Source organism: Balaenoptera ricei, chromosome 5 (genome assembly GCF_028023285.1).
Source record: "Balaenoptera ricei isolate mBalRic1 chromosome 5, mBalRic1.hap2, whole genome shotgun sequence".
NCBI lineage: Eukaryota > Metazoa > Chordata > Mammalia > Artiodactyla > Balaenopteridae > Balaenoptera > Balaenoptera ricei.
In genome coordinates, this window is record NC_082643.1 from 5,010,500 (window position 1) to 5,028,143 (window position 17,644).

General features: G+C 37.0%; 1 protein-coding gene across 3 annotated transcripts in view; it reads right to left on the bottom strand.

Annotated features, from left to right (window-relative positions):
* FSTL5 (follistatin like 5) overlaps positions 1-17,644 on the bottom strand; it is a 708,623-nt gene that overhangs the window by 180,406 nt on the left and 510,573 nt on the right. For all 3 annotated transcript variants that reach the window (XM_059923874.1, XM_059923877.1, XM_059923875.1), the window contains exon 7: positions 13,992-14,112. In XM_059923874.1, coding sequence (XP_059779857.1) covers positions 13,992-14,112 — 121 coding nt within the window. The remainder of the gene's footprint in view (positions 1-13,991; positions 14,113-17,644) is intronic.

Below are 17,644 nucleotides of genomic sequence, written 5' to 3' on the forward strand. Positions count from 1 at the left end.
TGCTCATGGAGCTGTCCTCTGTACCTAAGGGCACATGACCAGGCAATCTTTGGAATTAGGACTCTGAGGGAAAACACAGGCAAGATGAAACATACTAAAAGGACTCTAGGGAAGATAATGATGGATCATGTCTGAGCATAGGTGAGATACCATTCTAACGGGAAGAATTGCCCCTGGGTGGGATTATTCAAATCAGTAAGGAGAAGGCGGAAAATATTTGTTTGAACTGTGAATGCTTTTTTGGCAGACCCAGATGCAATATTTTCAAATCTCTCACGGTGACAGATCCCCCAGGACTATATATAAAGAAATACATGAGAACAAAAGTGTGTGGGCCAGAAAGCAGAGAGCAATAAAAAAGAAGGAAGACCCTTGTTTCTAGCTCACTGCCCTACCAAAGGAAAAAGGAAAGAGCCAAATGAAGTGGCTGATCTCTCCTGAAAGAAATAATGGAACAATTAAGAACAAGAGAGCATGAGAAACAGGGAGAAATGTAGCAGAAATAAATACAGCACAAGGTCTCAAAACTTTCAAACTGAGGGCGTGAAACACCGTGGACCTCACGGGAGGTTTAGGTCGGCAGCAGCCCCCAAAGGCACAGTCTCCAAAAACATTCATTTCATTTTTTGTTTCAGAATCAGCTAGAGGATATACGCCAGCTAAAACAGTGTGGGGCTTTGGTGTAATCCCTATGGATCCGGTTTCACAAAGGCAAGTAATTCCATCAGGGCACTGGGTCCAAAAACGCCTGTTCCCAAGGGCAGGGATGTCCCAAGGGCAATGATTGTCTTAACATTGTTTTTCTGAGAAAGGGGACCCTGTACGGTTTCCTCTTTCTCCCAGAAAGTTTATGAGTATTGGGCTCTTGTGGCAAAATCAGGCTAGATGTACGCTAAATGTACTCCCTCTTCTTCCTGAGCCCCGTCCGAGTTTACCTCTCTCAGACTCCTCTACAATAGAACGTACTAATTGTGAGTCCTGATAAGCAGCAAAAGTACTGTCTGCTACCACAAGGCCCGCCCTGTGAATCTCCCACATGATCCTTCACATGTGATCTCTTTCACTGTCTGTTAAACACAGACGATCCAGTGGAGGACTCCAAGGCCTTGGGGAACTATCTGTGGTGCTGAAGATATTTTCTCTCTTCAATTTCTATAGTTACCAGAAAATAAGACCCCTTTCATAGATGATGCAGCAGTATGAATTTACTGGAAAAATTTTAACGATTACTCATAATTTCTATACTTTATCTCATCACCAGGTAACAAGTAGTTCACAGACTGAAGCAAGGACATTCAGTAGCACCGTCTTATATGATATTATGGACTGCAGTGAGACTGATCCTGGATGTCTGCATGAAACAGAGCCCCCCATAAACCCACAGCTGGACTGCAGTAGAAATGAGAATCAACATGATAAATAAAGGTAGGATGTTGGTTAAACTACTGGAATAAACAGAGCAACAGTACTGTCAGTGGCTTAATTAAGATATAAATCCTGATATGTGGTCATAAAGGGGTATGGTGGCTTCATAGTGTGGACATGGATTAAGCTGTTTTAACACAGAACCAAATACTTTGGCTTAAACAAGATATAAGACCTTGTAGGTGGCCAGATTGGGTAACTTGCTCACATTGCATACATGATGTATTCATTTCCTTTTGCTGCTGTAACATGTTACCATAAATTTTGTGGCGTTAAACAACACAAATTTATTTTCTTACATTTCTAAATGTCAGAAAACCAAAATAAGTTTTACTAAGGTGCCAGTAGGGTTGGTTCATTTTGGAAGCTCTAGGGGAAACTCCACATCCTTGCAATTTCTCATTTCTTGGGCCACTTATATTCCTTGGTCTGTTACTCACTCATCAAATCTCTCCAACTTCTTGTCTCTGCCATCACATCTCCTAATTTCTTCTTTGACTTCCTTGCCTCTCTTGTATGAGGACCTTTATAATTATACTTAGAGCCTACCAGAATAATATCCTTATCTTGAGAACCTTAACTTAATCACGTATACAAGTCCCCTTTGCCATTTAAAGTAGCATTCACGTGTTCCAAGGCTTAGGATGTGAATGGCTTTCGTTAAGACATTTTCAGCCTACCACACCCAGGCACCTTCTATTTTAGTTCTTCTGCAAACATCAAAGCATGACTTTCTCCAAATTAAAAATAGCTCCCCAAGCTACCACCACCAGACCCATATTCCAAAAAAGCAGAAACAGTCAAAAGAGGAAGGGAAGGCACATAGCTTTCCTATTTTGGTCATAATTCAGACAGTAAATGCATTAGTTACCCTCACATTCCATTGGCCCCAAATGTGTCACAGGACAACATCTAGCTTCAAAGAGATCTGGGAAAAGTAGATTTTGGTGGGTGGCCTTAGGCCTGCTAAAACTGATCTTTTATTACTAAAGAAACCTAAAGAGAATTATTTGGAAGATAAAAATCAAGTTTTCTCCACATATAGTGACAAAATTAACCTATTTATGTGTGGGTTTGATCAGTTAAATATAAGTTATTTAACCTTGGACAGTTGATACAGAAAGAGTCGTATCTTTCCACAGCAAAACCAACTTTTTTTTCTGTCATTCTCCTTCCTTCATATACTGCTGAGTGCCTGCTGTGGTTTTGGGCAGAATTAAAGTACTGAACTCTGAGAACAAAGAAGTATTACTTGTAATTTCTAAGTTTATTTGATATTTTCTTGATGTTGTCTACATTAGCCATATCCACTAACTTTCAGAACTTTTACAAATGAGGGTCACAAGAAAACATGCCTTTAACTAATGTAACCAATCAGGTTTTTAAGAATGATTCCTATGAGATATAAGATCATGGTGGAAATTAATGAGGTAAACCCTCTGCCATAGATAAATAGAATACATAGGAAACAACAGTTATCAAATATTGGAAACCAGCAGCAGAGGACTATGATTCCTGAAATAAGGCAAAAAGAGAAAAAGTGGGATGAGCTGTAGACTTGCCTCAGCTATCAGCCAAAAGGCATTTGGTTGATATTGATGCAGAGAAGGGGAAGCAAAAGGTCTCAATGAACTAAAGATAAAGATATTGGAATTCAGGAAAGCTTGGTAGCTGGAATTTGCAGGACAGAGTACCAAAAGGGAGAGAAATACGTTGAGAAAGAGCTACAGGAATCTGAATAGGGGTCTTTGGGGGCTTTGGTTCAATGTATAGCATAACACTTCACAAAGTCAGGCAAAATTCGATTACTATAGCAAGAAATAAAACCAGGGAGCTATAATTCTAAAAGTTCCAAGAGCTTACATAGTGGTAGGTGACATATGAATTGGATTAATCAGATTTCAGACTGGAGAGACTTAACTGAAAAACCAGATTGGAGAGCTCAGAGACTCCAGAAATAATGCATCCTAGAAGGTTAATGAAAAAAATTCTAGTATAAAGGTTACTCTAGAAATAATCAAATAGAGTTTAAAAAACTCTAAAATATAAAACTGATACACAGGTAAATTAATGTCAAAACAAAAATCAATACTTCTCAAAAGTATCCAGCAAATCTCTCTCAACAATTTTCACCATCCAATTTAAAAATACTTTAACAGACATGAAGAGAGAAAATTAGACTCATATGCAAAAAAAAAATTAGTCAATAGAGACATACAATTTCAGAGATGATGAAATTAGCAAAAAAATTTTTTTAAATATCTGGTATGAAAAGATTGAAAGATTTAAAAGAAAACATGAAAAAATGGGGGATAAATGCAGATCATAAAAAATAAATGGTAGTCCTAGAGTTGAAAATACAATATCTGAAATAAATGTTAAAAATACTCTGGTTGGGATTAATAGCAGACTAGACATGTACAAAAAAGATTTGTGAATTTGAAGTCAAAGCAACAGAAACCATCTGTACTGAAGTACAGTAAGAACAAAGATTGAAGAGAAAAAATGAACAGAGTTTAGTGGTCTATGTGAAAATAATAAGGAATAACACATATCAGTAACTGGATTCCTAATGGAGGGAGAGAGCAGAATCTTGTTTGAAAAGAATTGACAATTTATTTTTCCAAATTTGTTGAAAAATGTATACCAAAAATGCAAGTTGAGCAATCCCTGCAGGATAAATCTAAGTAGAGAAAATGAAACCAAGGCATATCGTAATCAAATTGCTGAAACCCATTGAAAAGGAGAAAATTGTAAAAACAGAAGAGAAATAGAAAAAAAAAAAAAAAAAAAACTAGAAATAAGAGCGTTTCCATTAGAAATCATGCAAGCCTGAAGGTAATAGAATAACATGTGAAAAGTGTTGAAAGAAAACAAAAAGGAAAACTATCTGCTCCAAATTCAATATCCAGCAGAAATAATTCTTTAATGAAGAAAAAATTAAAATATCTTTAAATAACAAGGGCTGAGAAAATGTATCAGGAGCAGATGTGAATTTCACATTGTTAAATGATGTTTATTAGGCTAAAGGAAAATTCAGAAATTTGGATTGACATGAAAGAGTGAGGGGAATTAGAAAGGATAAATGTAAAAGTCTTGTTTTCTTGTGTGTTTTTTAAAATTCTTTGAAAGATATTTAACTATTTAAAGCAAAAATAACACAATGTATTATGAGGTTTATAACATATATAGAAGTAAAATGTTTGACAATATTACCACAATGAATGGAAAGAAGAGAGATCAATGTATACTGTATTAAAGTTCTTATTTTATATGTGAAGTGGTAAAATATCTGAAGATACATGACAATACGTTAAAGTTGTATATTGTAAACAAAGCTTTCACTTACACCTTAAAATATCAACAAAAAGCCATAGCTAATAAGTTAATAGTGGAGAAAAAACAGAATTCTAAAAGTTATGTAATCCAACAGAAGGCAGAATACAAGGAAATAATGAATAGAGAACAGATGCAACCATTTGAAAACACAGCATGAGGGTACACTTAAATCCAGTGAGAATCAGCCCAGGAGAGAGATGTTAAAGTTCTCCCAAAACTATAAACTTCAAGAAACTCTTTCACTAAAAGGAAGCAAAATAAGAAATTAGGGAGGGACATGACTGTTTAGATTTTACTTGTCCTTAAAACTTTCAGACTTTCTTTAGACTTTATCTCACCAGGGCAGAAGAATTTAATTTTGGATATTAATTACTTTGGACTAATTTCATTGTAACTTTAATCTTTGAAGTATTATTTCTGTCCGGGAATTTAACAATTAGATTATCTATTAAAATGTGACCATGTCTATGCTCTCACTATTCTGTAATTGGAGTATCTTGATATCATGATTCAATCTAATTGCAGAAGCTCTGAAGAGCTCTGTTAAACAGTTAACTGCACATAATTTAGCATGGGAAATAATAGAAAGAATCTTTAGGCCTTGGAGTTAATGAGGTAATGTACTGTTCTATCATATTTAAAAACCTTCTGGAAGCAAACATATAGTGCCCACAGTAGCTCTCAGGGGGGGAGATACAGAAGGGAAGCAACAGTCATTAAGTTAAGGACACCCCTTAAGTATGAGTGTCCCCAAATTCAGCTCTAAGGACACCCCTTAAGTATGAGTGTCCCCAAATTCAGCTTTCATCCCCAAAGTCATGTTCAGATGGTTGATTTGGGAAGTGATCCCAGGAAGCACAAGTTAAAGAATAGGAAAAGTACTACAGAGAAAAGAAAAATAGCACAAAAAAGGGTTAATTCCGGTGAGGACACTCTGAGGAATCAGGTACAATGCACCTGAGAATCTTCCCACTGAGGAGCGGGTGCTGGGCTTCTTACCCATTGACTCGTGTCTCTCATTGGTTAAGGACTGTCCCTGGGGGCATTCAATCCCTGGCACAACTGGGCTACCTGAAGTGAGGCTGATAAAGCTTCTTGTGTCAAATAAAGCCCTAAGGAGAGTGGAAGAGAGACAAACTCCTGCATGACCAGCTGTCAGGGGATGTCCACCACAGCTGAGGAGGCCCGAGTGGGGCTTGGCGCAAATCATCAAGATTGAGGGCAAAACTGATTTGATACATGTCTTATCTCAACCCCTGAAGAAATAGCCACTCCCTGAGATCCCTATATGCTTATTTTAAAGTCAAAATTAAGAGAATAAAGCTGGAGAATCTGAGGAAGGACACATACTCCTGCTTCACATGTTTCTGGGGAATCAAATTGCTGGACCAGTAGTTCTCCAACTTTATCATCAGTCATCAGGTGGGTTTATAAAGCACAGATCATCCTACCTCATGACCAGATCCTCTGATTCTGTAGGTATGCGTGAAACCTGAGAATTTGCATTTTAAAAAAAGAGACAAGTGAACTTATTTATACAACAGAAATAGACCTACAGACATAGAAAACAAACTTATGGTTGCCAAAGGGGAAAGGGGATGGGAGGGATAAATTAGGAGTTTAGGATTAACAGATACACACTACTGTATATAAAACAGATAAACAACAAGCACCTACTGTATAGCACAGGGAACTATACTCAATACCTTGTAATAACCTATAATGGGAAAAGAATCAAAAAAGAATATATATATGTATATATGTATAACTAAATCACTGTGCTGTACACCTGAAACTAACACAACATTGTAAATCAATTATATTTCAATAAAATGTTTTTAAAAAATAAAATAAAAATTAAAATAAGTTGCTCATGCTACTTGCTCAAAAACCACAGTTAGAGAATCACTGAGCCAGAGTGACCCTCAAAACTTCTCTCTCATCCTTTAGTAACTCACAGTGGGAAGAAGAGAGAGGAGGCACTCGGCCTTTTGCTTCCTGCTTTCCGGACCTTACTGCCTGCAGGAAGGTTATATTCCCATTTGTGCTTTGTCCTTGCTGGAAGCTTAGCAGGGAAGGAAGGCTGCCTGAAACTGGAAGTTCAGTTCTATGATGCATGAAGAAGCAGGCCACTGTTGCTCCAGACTTAAGCCACTTTCTCTAAAAAGCTTTATCAGTAAGGAGATGATGCTTTGATGTCTATATGGCTAGCTCCAAATGATGTTTCCAAATTCTGAAGGAGAAAAATAGAGGTGTTCTACATAGACATCCTATAGAACCAGAAATTTTGTGCAGCAGTTTCTGACATGAGTAGAAAAACAAATCCACTTGATATTATGTGTGAGGTCTTAAACAATAAAGGAGGGAGAAATAATGGCATGCATATGGGTTGTTTTTTTTTTTTTAATATGGACGAGCTTTCTGCCCAGAGGGCAGTGTAAACACTGAATGACTTTTAAACTTTCATACATTCTGTATTCTAAGCTGAAGATCTAAAGCCGCTTTGCTTTATGTAAAAAGAAAAAGAAAAGCAGGAAATGAATTCCACTGGTAGAGTCAAGCTCCTTTGATTTATACATAATGTTTCTTCTGACAAGGACACAGAAGCACTCTCATATTTCAATAATCTAATTTTGCATTGCTTGAAAAGAAAAAAGGGCTATTGATAGACTTTTATTTGGCTCGCACCCAGGGATATTTAAATAGACTTTGCACTTCAAAAACACTCTTTAACAAATTCCAATGACTTGTGGTATTTGCAGAGCTTTTTATGGTAATCAATAATACATTTTATTTGTATAGCTAATTGACAAATTGTTAAGATAAATATGTTAAATTCCCTGTGGAAACCTGATTTTCTAAAGGTCTTTTTAACCTTTTCTGCAAAGTGGATAGAGTTTGAAAAATGAGTTAAACTAGTTTTAGAGATTTATTGGGTCCATAAATGTGCTATTTGTCTACCTAATTTGCATTTTCTCGCATGTTCATTGTATTTTTCAGTGTCACAGCTCCTTCTCAACTATTCTTTTGTTATTGGCCTATAACTGTTCTGAGTGACCTCAAGTTTACTATACTTATTTATACACAAAGCATACATTTAAAGTTATTATGCCAAATATAAACAATATAAAACCAAAGGAAAGGGAAACACCAAGAAAAGCGACAAATCACTTATTTAGCAAATGACTTGTAGGGCTGCTGTTTTATAGCTAATTCTACCATTTCTAAACATTTTATTATGAAGTGATAAACACAACTAGTTACCTACCCAGTATTTATTCTCACCTTCCTCCCTTCTTCCTAAATAATTGAACGTTTCATTGTTGTGAAGGGCAAACACCAAGGTCAAAGAAGCATCTTTAACAATCTCTGCATTTAGAGGGTCAATGGCAGTTATTGTCGGCACTTCCTTTAAAGTTCTTTTAAAAGTGGGCTCTCAGGTGTCAGGCAGTATTTTTCCTTCCTCTTGATTACTTTTTCCCTGCTGAAATGTGAAAATGATGGCTGGAATTTTCACCTCCATTCGGAAAACATTGAGAAAGGAAAGAATGTTCTAACCACACATAGTGGAAGCATAGGATAGTGATGACATATTGTGGAGTTGCCATCCTGAGCCACTTCATCTGGACTTCTTTTATACATAAGAACACCACACCGGTATCTTCTTTATGCCCCTGTTATTTGGGGTGTCTGTTACAGCAGCTGAAGATAATCTCTTACCGATCCATGCATAATACATTTTCTACCCACGTTTTTGGCTTCTTCAAATAGGTTTAAATATTAAAAATGATCCTTGAAATACACTTATTGTCTTCCCTAGTTGATAAAAATGAAGTAGAACAAAGTTGGTTGTTTTTTATTGGTTGTGGTTGAATTTGATGAATTAGTGTTAGTCTAAACTTCATTCCTCCCTCTCAGCTAAGGCAAGAACTGGCAAGTTAGATTTAGAAGAACAGCTGGGCTGTCTAAACATCTATCAAATCTTAATGGTCCATATACTCCTTTATATATGCTTGACCTAAATAAAAGTATTTCTTATAAACAGATATTGCCAGATGCCTTAAGAAAATGCTCTGAGGGACGGTTTTGCATTTCTTTCTCTCTAGTACCCCATTCTAGTAGTATTTGACCAACTTGGATAACCCAGTCAGTTTTTCACTTCGTTTCTCATTTCCCATGGTCTCACTTCTTTCCTTACCTACAACTTTCCTTACCTTACCATTTATTCTGTGTTCCATCATTATAATCATTCTCTTGTAAATATACTTAAATTTATAATGTCTGTCTCTCTCCTACTTACTCATCTGACAAAATAAGATGTTGGTAAGCCCAAATCTCTTCTTTCCATGATTACAAATTCGCAGCCAACCACAACAGAAAGAAAACATACTAATATATATCATCTCAAGAACACCCAAAGATCTGCCCAACATTCCAACTACATACTGCTATTTTTATAACCCCACCTCCCTACAACTTTTCTCCTCAAATCACTAAAGCTCTCACAAACTGCCCACTTTCAATAGTTGGTACAGTAAGTCCCCTACATACGAACCTTCAAGTTACGAACTTTCAAAGATGTGAATGTGCATTCACATGTCCAATCACATAAGTTAGTTCAGGTGTCTGGCGTACATTGTCACATAAGTGCATCCTCTACAAGTAGTTGTGCTTTTATGTACTTTACTGTACAGGACTGTATACAGTACAGTATCTTTATTTCAAGATCAGAATGTCTGGAAGCAAGTGTAAAAGCAGCGGTGAAGTGGCTGGTACTGCTAAGAAGAACCAGGAATAGGAGGCCCAGGGAAAGGATGAATAGAGACAAGAGGAAGAAGAAGTAACCAAAGAACTGAAGAGATTCATGATGCAGGAAATGGCAAGGGGATTTTCTTTATCTGAGGAGACACTATTAGTTTTTGAGGCACGGGACCTGAACGTATAATGGTACATGAAGGTCGCAGCAGCCGTTCAGAATGCAATCCAGTGCTACCGTGTCATCTATGACGAGAAAAAAATGCTACTACCCAGACATCACTGGATCATTTTTTCAAGAGGGTAGATAGAATTTAATCCAGCAAGGAACTAGAACCTGTGCCATCCACATCAGGCGTGAGTGGAATTGCAGCTTTCCCTCTGACTCCTACTGCTGACCATCCTTCAGCTCTACTATCTCCCACCTCCTCTCCCCCCTCCAGCCAGTAACTCTTCTTTCCTGTTCACTCGATGCCAGCCCCTGGATGCCAGCTGTTGTGCTGTACTACTGTACTTTCCAAGGTGCTGTACTGTAAGATTAAAACATGTTTTCTATTTTTTGTGTTGTTTTTTATGTATTATTTGTGTGAAAAGTATTATAAACCTATAAACCTATTACTGTATGGTACTATATAGCCGATTGCGTTCGTTGGGTACCTAGGCTAACTTTATTGGACTTACAAAAAAACTGGACTTATGAATGTGCTCTTGGAATGGAACGCGTTTGTATGTAGGGGACTACTCCTCATGACACTGAAATAATCAAAGCAATGCAAAGAGGATTTCCTCATGCTCTCACCCTGAGCATCTGCTCCCAAACTGTCTGTCCTCCTCCCCGTTTCAACAGATTAACTATCAATCTTCCAAAGAACAGCCCTTCCATTTGTGTACTAGATTATATCAACTTTTTAAAGACTTGATTACTGCAATTTTCCCCTTTTTCTCTTATATGAGCTGCTTTTCATTTTTACTGGATTATTCACATCAACATAAAAGATAATCACGTCTACAAAATGAAATTCCCTCTCTTGACCCCAAGTGACTCTCCACTTACTGCACAGTTCTCTCTATGTTCACTTTCAACAAACATAATATCCTTGTTTCTCTTTCCAAACCCCATCCCTTCACAAAAACATTTATACCAAGGATTTCAAAGCAGATTAAATGCAGTAGGAGGTAATAGGAAGAGATTGGTTTTACTCCCAGGTTTAGGGATCTCTGTTCCTGGGAAAAGGAAAGCACCAGCGCTCAGTCTAGGCAATCACCGTTAATAGTGAATTCCTCTTAATTAATTCATAATGCTAAGCCTGAAGGTGGACGAGAGGCAGCACTGTTTCTGAGACCTCATTATTCCTTTATTCTCATATTCCATCTTCAGAAAAACCTGAGATCAGAGTAAATAGTTAACACACAGGAAGGATGAAATAGGGACACCGCATTTCCCCAGCACCACTCAAGGCACATCTTACAACATAAATGCCTGCAGTTTGGCTCAAAGCCCTCTCCTGGGCTTTCCAGCTGGAGCATGGCAAATGAGTGAGTTATGTAAGAAACCTCCATCAGACGTGAACGGGGAGCAGACCCTCAGAAGAGATCCATTTAGAATGGCTCTGACGCTCTACCGTGCATCACAATTACCTGAGAAGCTTATCAAAATGCAGATTTCAAATCAAATTTCCAGAGAGTGCTGTTGAAGTCAGGTTCTAAATTTTTGATATTTTTTCCTGTGGTTCTGATGCAGGTAGAACATGTACCTTGCACTGCTCTACAAACTAGCTAGAACTCTAGTGTGGTAGGTACTTAGACTGGACAAACAAGGGCTAGAAGTGAGGATGAGAGATAAAAGACAGAACTTTTGGTTAGCCAAGCACAAAATTGGAGAATCTTTCTCCTTAACTTTAAAACAAACAAACAAACAAACAAACAAAAAACACCTCAAAGCATCAGTTTTGTCAATTAGGCCATTAGCCAGTAAAAATCACCACAAAGAGGGAGACAAGGGCCAGGCTGGCTACAACCACCAGTTCGCCATGGACGCAGCACCCAGATAGGGAACAGCCCACACACACTCCTGTCCTGTCCTCCCAAGACTGTGAGTCCTCTGGGACAGCTGCTATCTCTGAACATCCAGCTCCAAACATCTGGGACCACTGGGAACAAGCCTCACCTCCTTCACACTTTGTCTGTTGTATTCACTGGTTTCCATGAAAGCCAGTTTCCAAGCCTTGACCCATGTCTAGCTGACAGATGGGTTTGCGCCAGAAACCAAAACCTAAATCTGCTTCTGTGGAGTGTCAACAATACTCAAACTTTGCCAGAGCTGCTCCAAGTCTTTGCTCAAAACGCTCCAACCCCACTTTTAGCAGAAGTTAACATAAATCTTTAAGTTAAAGGGTCCAGAGATAAGAAAGGAAGCTGCCAACAAAAAAAAAACAAATGGAACTAGCTGGGACCAAGAAGGGAATAAATCTGACCTCCAACAGACCCTCAATCCCATTGTATGCTGATTTTCCTAATCAGTATATTAAGTGACATGCCTACCTGGTGGCCATGACTGGACACTAAGGACCAAAAAAGGATAAAAAGGGGGTGGCACCCCTCTCCCTCAAAAAAGCACTGCCCCTTCCCCAGTAGGCTAATGCATATAACTCCCCATCATTAGTCTCATTCCTCCTCCGTTTGTCTTCACTCTTTAAAATTAAATTCCTCTTGCCAGGTAGGCAAGAAGTTGATCTGGGAACTTAGTTCCTGCTTCTCCATTCTTTGGTCACTGAATAAAGCTTGTGCTTTGTCAATTTCAGCTGCAGCTTCATTATTAGCTGCTTGAACAAAACAGAAAAAGAACCTTCCCCTAAAGAATCCAAAAAAAGAGTGTATATATGTATATGTATAACTGATTCACTTTGCTGTACACCTGACACTAACACAACATTGTAAATCAACTCTACTCCAATAAAAATTAAAAAAAAAAAAACAAGAACCCTGCCCTGCCGGGTAGGGGGAGCAGAGTCTATATGACTTAATTCGGTAACAAAACCATAAGCTCCCCAACCTTTCCAAACTTTTTTTCCAACATTTTCTTACTTGATTTCCAGGACACCTATTTCCCATCACAGGGTTCTCATTCTAAGTTTTCTTTACTCCAATTGTTAGCCTCAGCTCCAAGGCTCAATTCTCTAACTTCAAATCCATCTATACTCATCCTAAGATGACTTCATAAAGCTCAGATTTATGGCTTTAAATACAGTCTATGCAAACTGATATTATCAAAATATTCAACTTTAGGCTGTCACTCTGATCTCCAAACTTATAAACTAAACTACATACTTGAACTGCATCTGGATAATTGTATTGAAGTTAACTTGTCCCACAAAAAGAAGAAAAACATTAATCTCACTCAGTCTCTAAATATGCTTCTTCTCCATTGCAGTTCATGTCATGGCCATATATCTAAATACTTCCTTCATATTCCTTGGGTTCATATGTGTAAAGCTCTCTTCTCAAACTCGCATGCCATTCTTCAGATCTAATTTCAAAGTATATCCCAACTGTAACCACATTTTTACCTCTTCACCATCAACATTTTAAGCCATCTTTACCTCTTCTCTAGACTATTAAAATCGATTTTTAAAAACTGATCTCAGTGCTTCCAGTCATTTTAAAACAAATCAGAACCTGCCACTTCATGCACTAAATGCTTTGATGGCTTCTGGTTACAATAAGAATAGGAATCCAAGTATATAACTAGGTCTCCAGGGCTCCATGTGATCTGACCACAGGCAGCCTCTTCAATGTCATAGCCGCCACTCTCCTCTTAATTCATTCCAGTCACACTAGCCACTTTGCTGTTCCTACAGAAAGCCAAGTAAGTTTCTGCCTCCTTTTTGTAAACCATAGAGTAAATTAATGTATATATGTGTATGGAAATTAATTAGTGTGTATTAATGAATCATACATACAATCCTATTATCAATTCAACTAAATAACTAAAATGTGAATTAAGTCAGAAATAAAACAAAGCACTGATTGTAAGATTGATATCAGCCTACTTGGCCAATGCTCATAGCCATTAAATTAATTATTCAGATTATAAAACTTTGTACATAAATAAGTTTTCTATATCACTAATAAGATCAACTAAACATCTGATCTAACTAAAATTTTTAAATGCTTAATTTTTTCAGTTTCTAAAATTTATACAGTTGCCTAATTGTTGGTATTCTAAAGTTGAAAAAATAGTTTAAATTTCCTATGCTTTAATTTTCCAGTCAGAATGAGTTACTCTGTAATGTTTCATGATGAGAAAAGTGGTACAAATTTATTATATTTACTTACTCACTTTTTTTTAATTGGAAAGGTTTTACATTAACAGTAAGTCCTGAAACACAAAATGAAGCCTTCCTAGTCAACTGTGATAGTCTTTGAATACCTACTGAAGCAAAAAGCAATTAAAACACCCCCACATTTCTTACCATTAACTTGAAAGATGTGAGTCTGATAGATGTGTTCATAGCCCTCTGCATAGCAGGTGTAATTGCCCATGTGAGTTGTGGTGACCTTGGTAATATATAAGGATCCATCATCTCCAAAGTCCTATAGAAAAAAAGTAAAATTAAATAAAATTAGCTGTTTTTACTTAAAATGTATTTCAACAATTCACTTTTTAAAAAAATGTACTCAGGAGCAAAGTAAATTAAAATATTATCTTTATCAAAATGATCACTGTTAGTTCTATAAAGCTACAAGATTTTATAGGCTGTAATTACTACTTTCTCAAGACAAGTTTTGTTTAAAAAGTATAATCTCAGTATTTATTTGAAATATATGAGCTTATATAAAACAACTGAATTTTCACATATTTATTCTAATTCAGTTTACATTTTAATGAATAAAGGTATAAAATATTTTTCTTATTTATAGCTAACACAAATAGCTCTTAACTACATTCTTCACATTTTTAATTGTCTATTAAGTTTTATATCCTTTAATTATATCTTTATCTAGGAAAAAAATATTAAAACAGTGTGGTTTCAGACATAAAATTTATAGCCATATCAGTAGAACAGGATTTTTTAAGCCTCCCAGAAATAATCAGTACATTAGCTAAAATAACCACGGCATTTCAAATTTATGGGGGGAAATGCATAACCATTTTAGAAAAAAGATCAAAAAATCTTGTGCTGTTTATCAAAATCAAATCCAAGAAGCACCTCTGGAAGAGTAAAGACCAGAAAATCTTCTCTTTCATAAAGGGAATGAATACACTGGCAAAAATTGTCATAATCAACTTATTCAGAACTTCAGAAATAGACAAAGGCTCACACCAGCGCACACAGCATTACTGGAAAAAGTGGCTGAATTTCAGCAAGGACAGCGAGGCTGGTGGCTTCCCTCTCTTCAGAGCTACATGGAAGCCTTGGACCACCAGCTTTGTAACTCTCCTAGCAGTGAAAACTATCATCCTAGCAGACCCCAGAGAGAGAAGAACGGGTTTGAAGCTCCTCCAAGACCCCATCCTCAGAGAATCATCACAACCTGACCTACATAGCAGCTCCCTGAAAATTTCCATTTTCATGAATTCTTTTTATTTGAGCAAGACTTAGAGTTGAGTCCATATGTTTCTGACTCCATATGTTTCTGACTTTACCTATATTCACACCATGTGCATTTCTGTTGAAAATAGCTTCCCTCTAACTGATACTCACTACAGATTAATTACAATCAAAAAAACGACTATGGGGCTATTGAATCTGGACCTCAGAATAATGAAAATGTTCTCCCAGTCAAGAAAGAGAGAGACAGGGAGAAGAAGAGAGATAAAAAGAAATGGGGGAGAAGACGAAGAATGAGAATAAGGAGGAGGAAGAGGAGAAGCAGAAGGACGCTGGGGAGGAAAGGGGAGGGAGCTTCGGGGGAGGGAGGGGGAAGAGGAGGAGGGTCAGGAGGGAAGGAGAAACAGACTGTATGTTCTGGCCATCAGCTTATTTAGCTGATGAATAATATTTTCTTAATGATTATCAAATAAAAGAAAATTCCTCAACATCATATTATATGAGATTGATCATACCACATTTCTGCAGCTCCCAGGGGCATCTCATGGACTTACAGGAAAAGCCTCATGCCCTGCACGTTTGGGGAGAATTTGGAGATTAAACCCGAACAAGGACGTCACTGAGTGACACCAATGTGTGATAGTATCCTTTGCATCACCACGGGCTACCATTAGAAACAGGGCTCCTGGGTGAGCACTTAGGCTAGAGAATAGAAACACCAAACAGAAAGGCCAGGCTGTCCCTCAGGTTAACATTAAGGCAGGTAGTTGACACACAGCTGGGTATAATATGAGAAAAAGCCAAACCTCTGCAAAAATCAGTTCAGGATGATTAGAGTTAAAGAAATTTTGAGAAAGACTATGAGCCAAAAATAATTCTTGATAACCTGAAATATAATAGCAAGATACCTAATGAGCATAAGGCAGACAAGAACACAGGACATGCATGTACCAGAAAGACTCCTCATGAGCAGAACAGACCAGGGAGACCAAATCAGAACAGAGATGAATCCTCTCACGGGACAAGAATAACTGGAAATAATCATAAAAACCCAAAATATATCTCATATTTGTAATTATGTTTAAATTCATTTATGCCAAACTGCACATAGGTCTTTTAAAGTCTATTTTCAAATAATACTTTTTAAACTATTCATAAAACTTGAAATAAACAACTTTTCCATGTGTTTTCCTGTATAGCTACCTAGAAAGCTTGGCCCTTCCCAATCTACTATAATCCAGATTCCTTCACCGAATGATGTAAAAATTTTCCAAGAATATAACCTTGAGAATGTTTATTAAAGTATCTTATTTTGCTATCTGTGTTATTCTGTAATATGAAATCCTTTTAATGTAGATATGCTCTAAATTAACATATTGTGTGATCCCTTCTAATCTATATATCATTTCTTATTTTTTCCTCTTTCTTCCAAGTAGAAGCAAAATCTTCCACCCTCAATTTCTTTCAATACACAACTTTATAATCACCTTTTCAAACAGCATTTCTGAATAAGCAAGATTGTCTCACCACTTTGAATGAAGCATGGATTGTTTCACTATACTTATAATAAAACTCAATAAATATTTATTGAGCACTTAAATATGTCAGGCACTGTAATAAATAATTTAAATAAATTATCAGATTTTATCCTTTAAGCAACCTTTTTAAAATGCACTACTATTAGCCCCATTTTATATATAAGAAAACTGAAATATGTTGATGTTAAGCTTGGGCTCATCTGAGGTCACCAACTGCTATGGTCTGGATGTTTGTGTGCCCCACCCAAAGTTCGTCTGTAGAAATACTAAAGCCTAATGTGATAGCGGGCCTTAGGGGGGTGATTAGGTTGTGAGGGTGGGGGCCTTAGGAACAGGATTAGTGCCCTTATCCTACAGAGATTTGAGGACATGGGAGAAGATTCTGGCTATGAATAGACAGGGGGGCCATCACCCAGAATATTAATGTGCTGGCACCTTGATCTTGGACTTAGCCCTAGAACTGTGAGAAATACATTTTTGTTGTTTATACCACCAAGACTTAGTCCTTTGTTATAGCAGTCCAACAGAGTAAGACACCAACCAAAGTAAGGGATCGGAGACTGGCATCCACACAAATGGTCAGACTCCAGAATTGAACCCTTGTTATTATGCAATTCTTAACCCATCTTCATCTTTCCTGATTCTCCATTATTTTAGCCAAACATAAAACTTACCTTTTGAGTTTTTTTTTTTTTTAATATGGATACATCAATCCTATGCCTTACCTCCATCCTGATTCAGCATTTCTAATCTTTTACTCTTTCATTTTCTCAGCATTTTTCCAGTCTTAAATAGATTAAACTAACTGTGTGATTTTGATGCTCAGCCATGGTTGAGAATTATGTCCTTATATAACAGATGCTCCCTGAATTCGGGAACAAAATCTTGCACTTATTCAGAACCCCCATTACACCTTTATAATCTTGCTGCCAATAGATTCTCCATAAATATTTCTTCAGTGATTAAATCTTTATGAACCTCTACACCATTAAAAAGTTGCCTCAGGGCACTAATGTCTGGAAATTCAATAGAAAA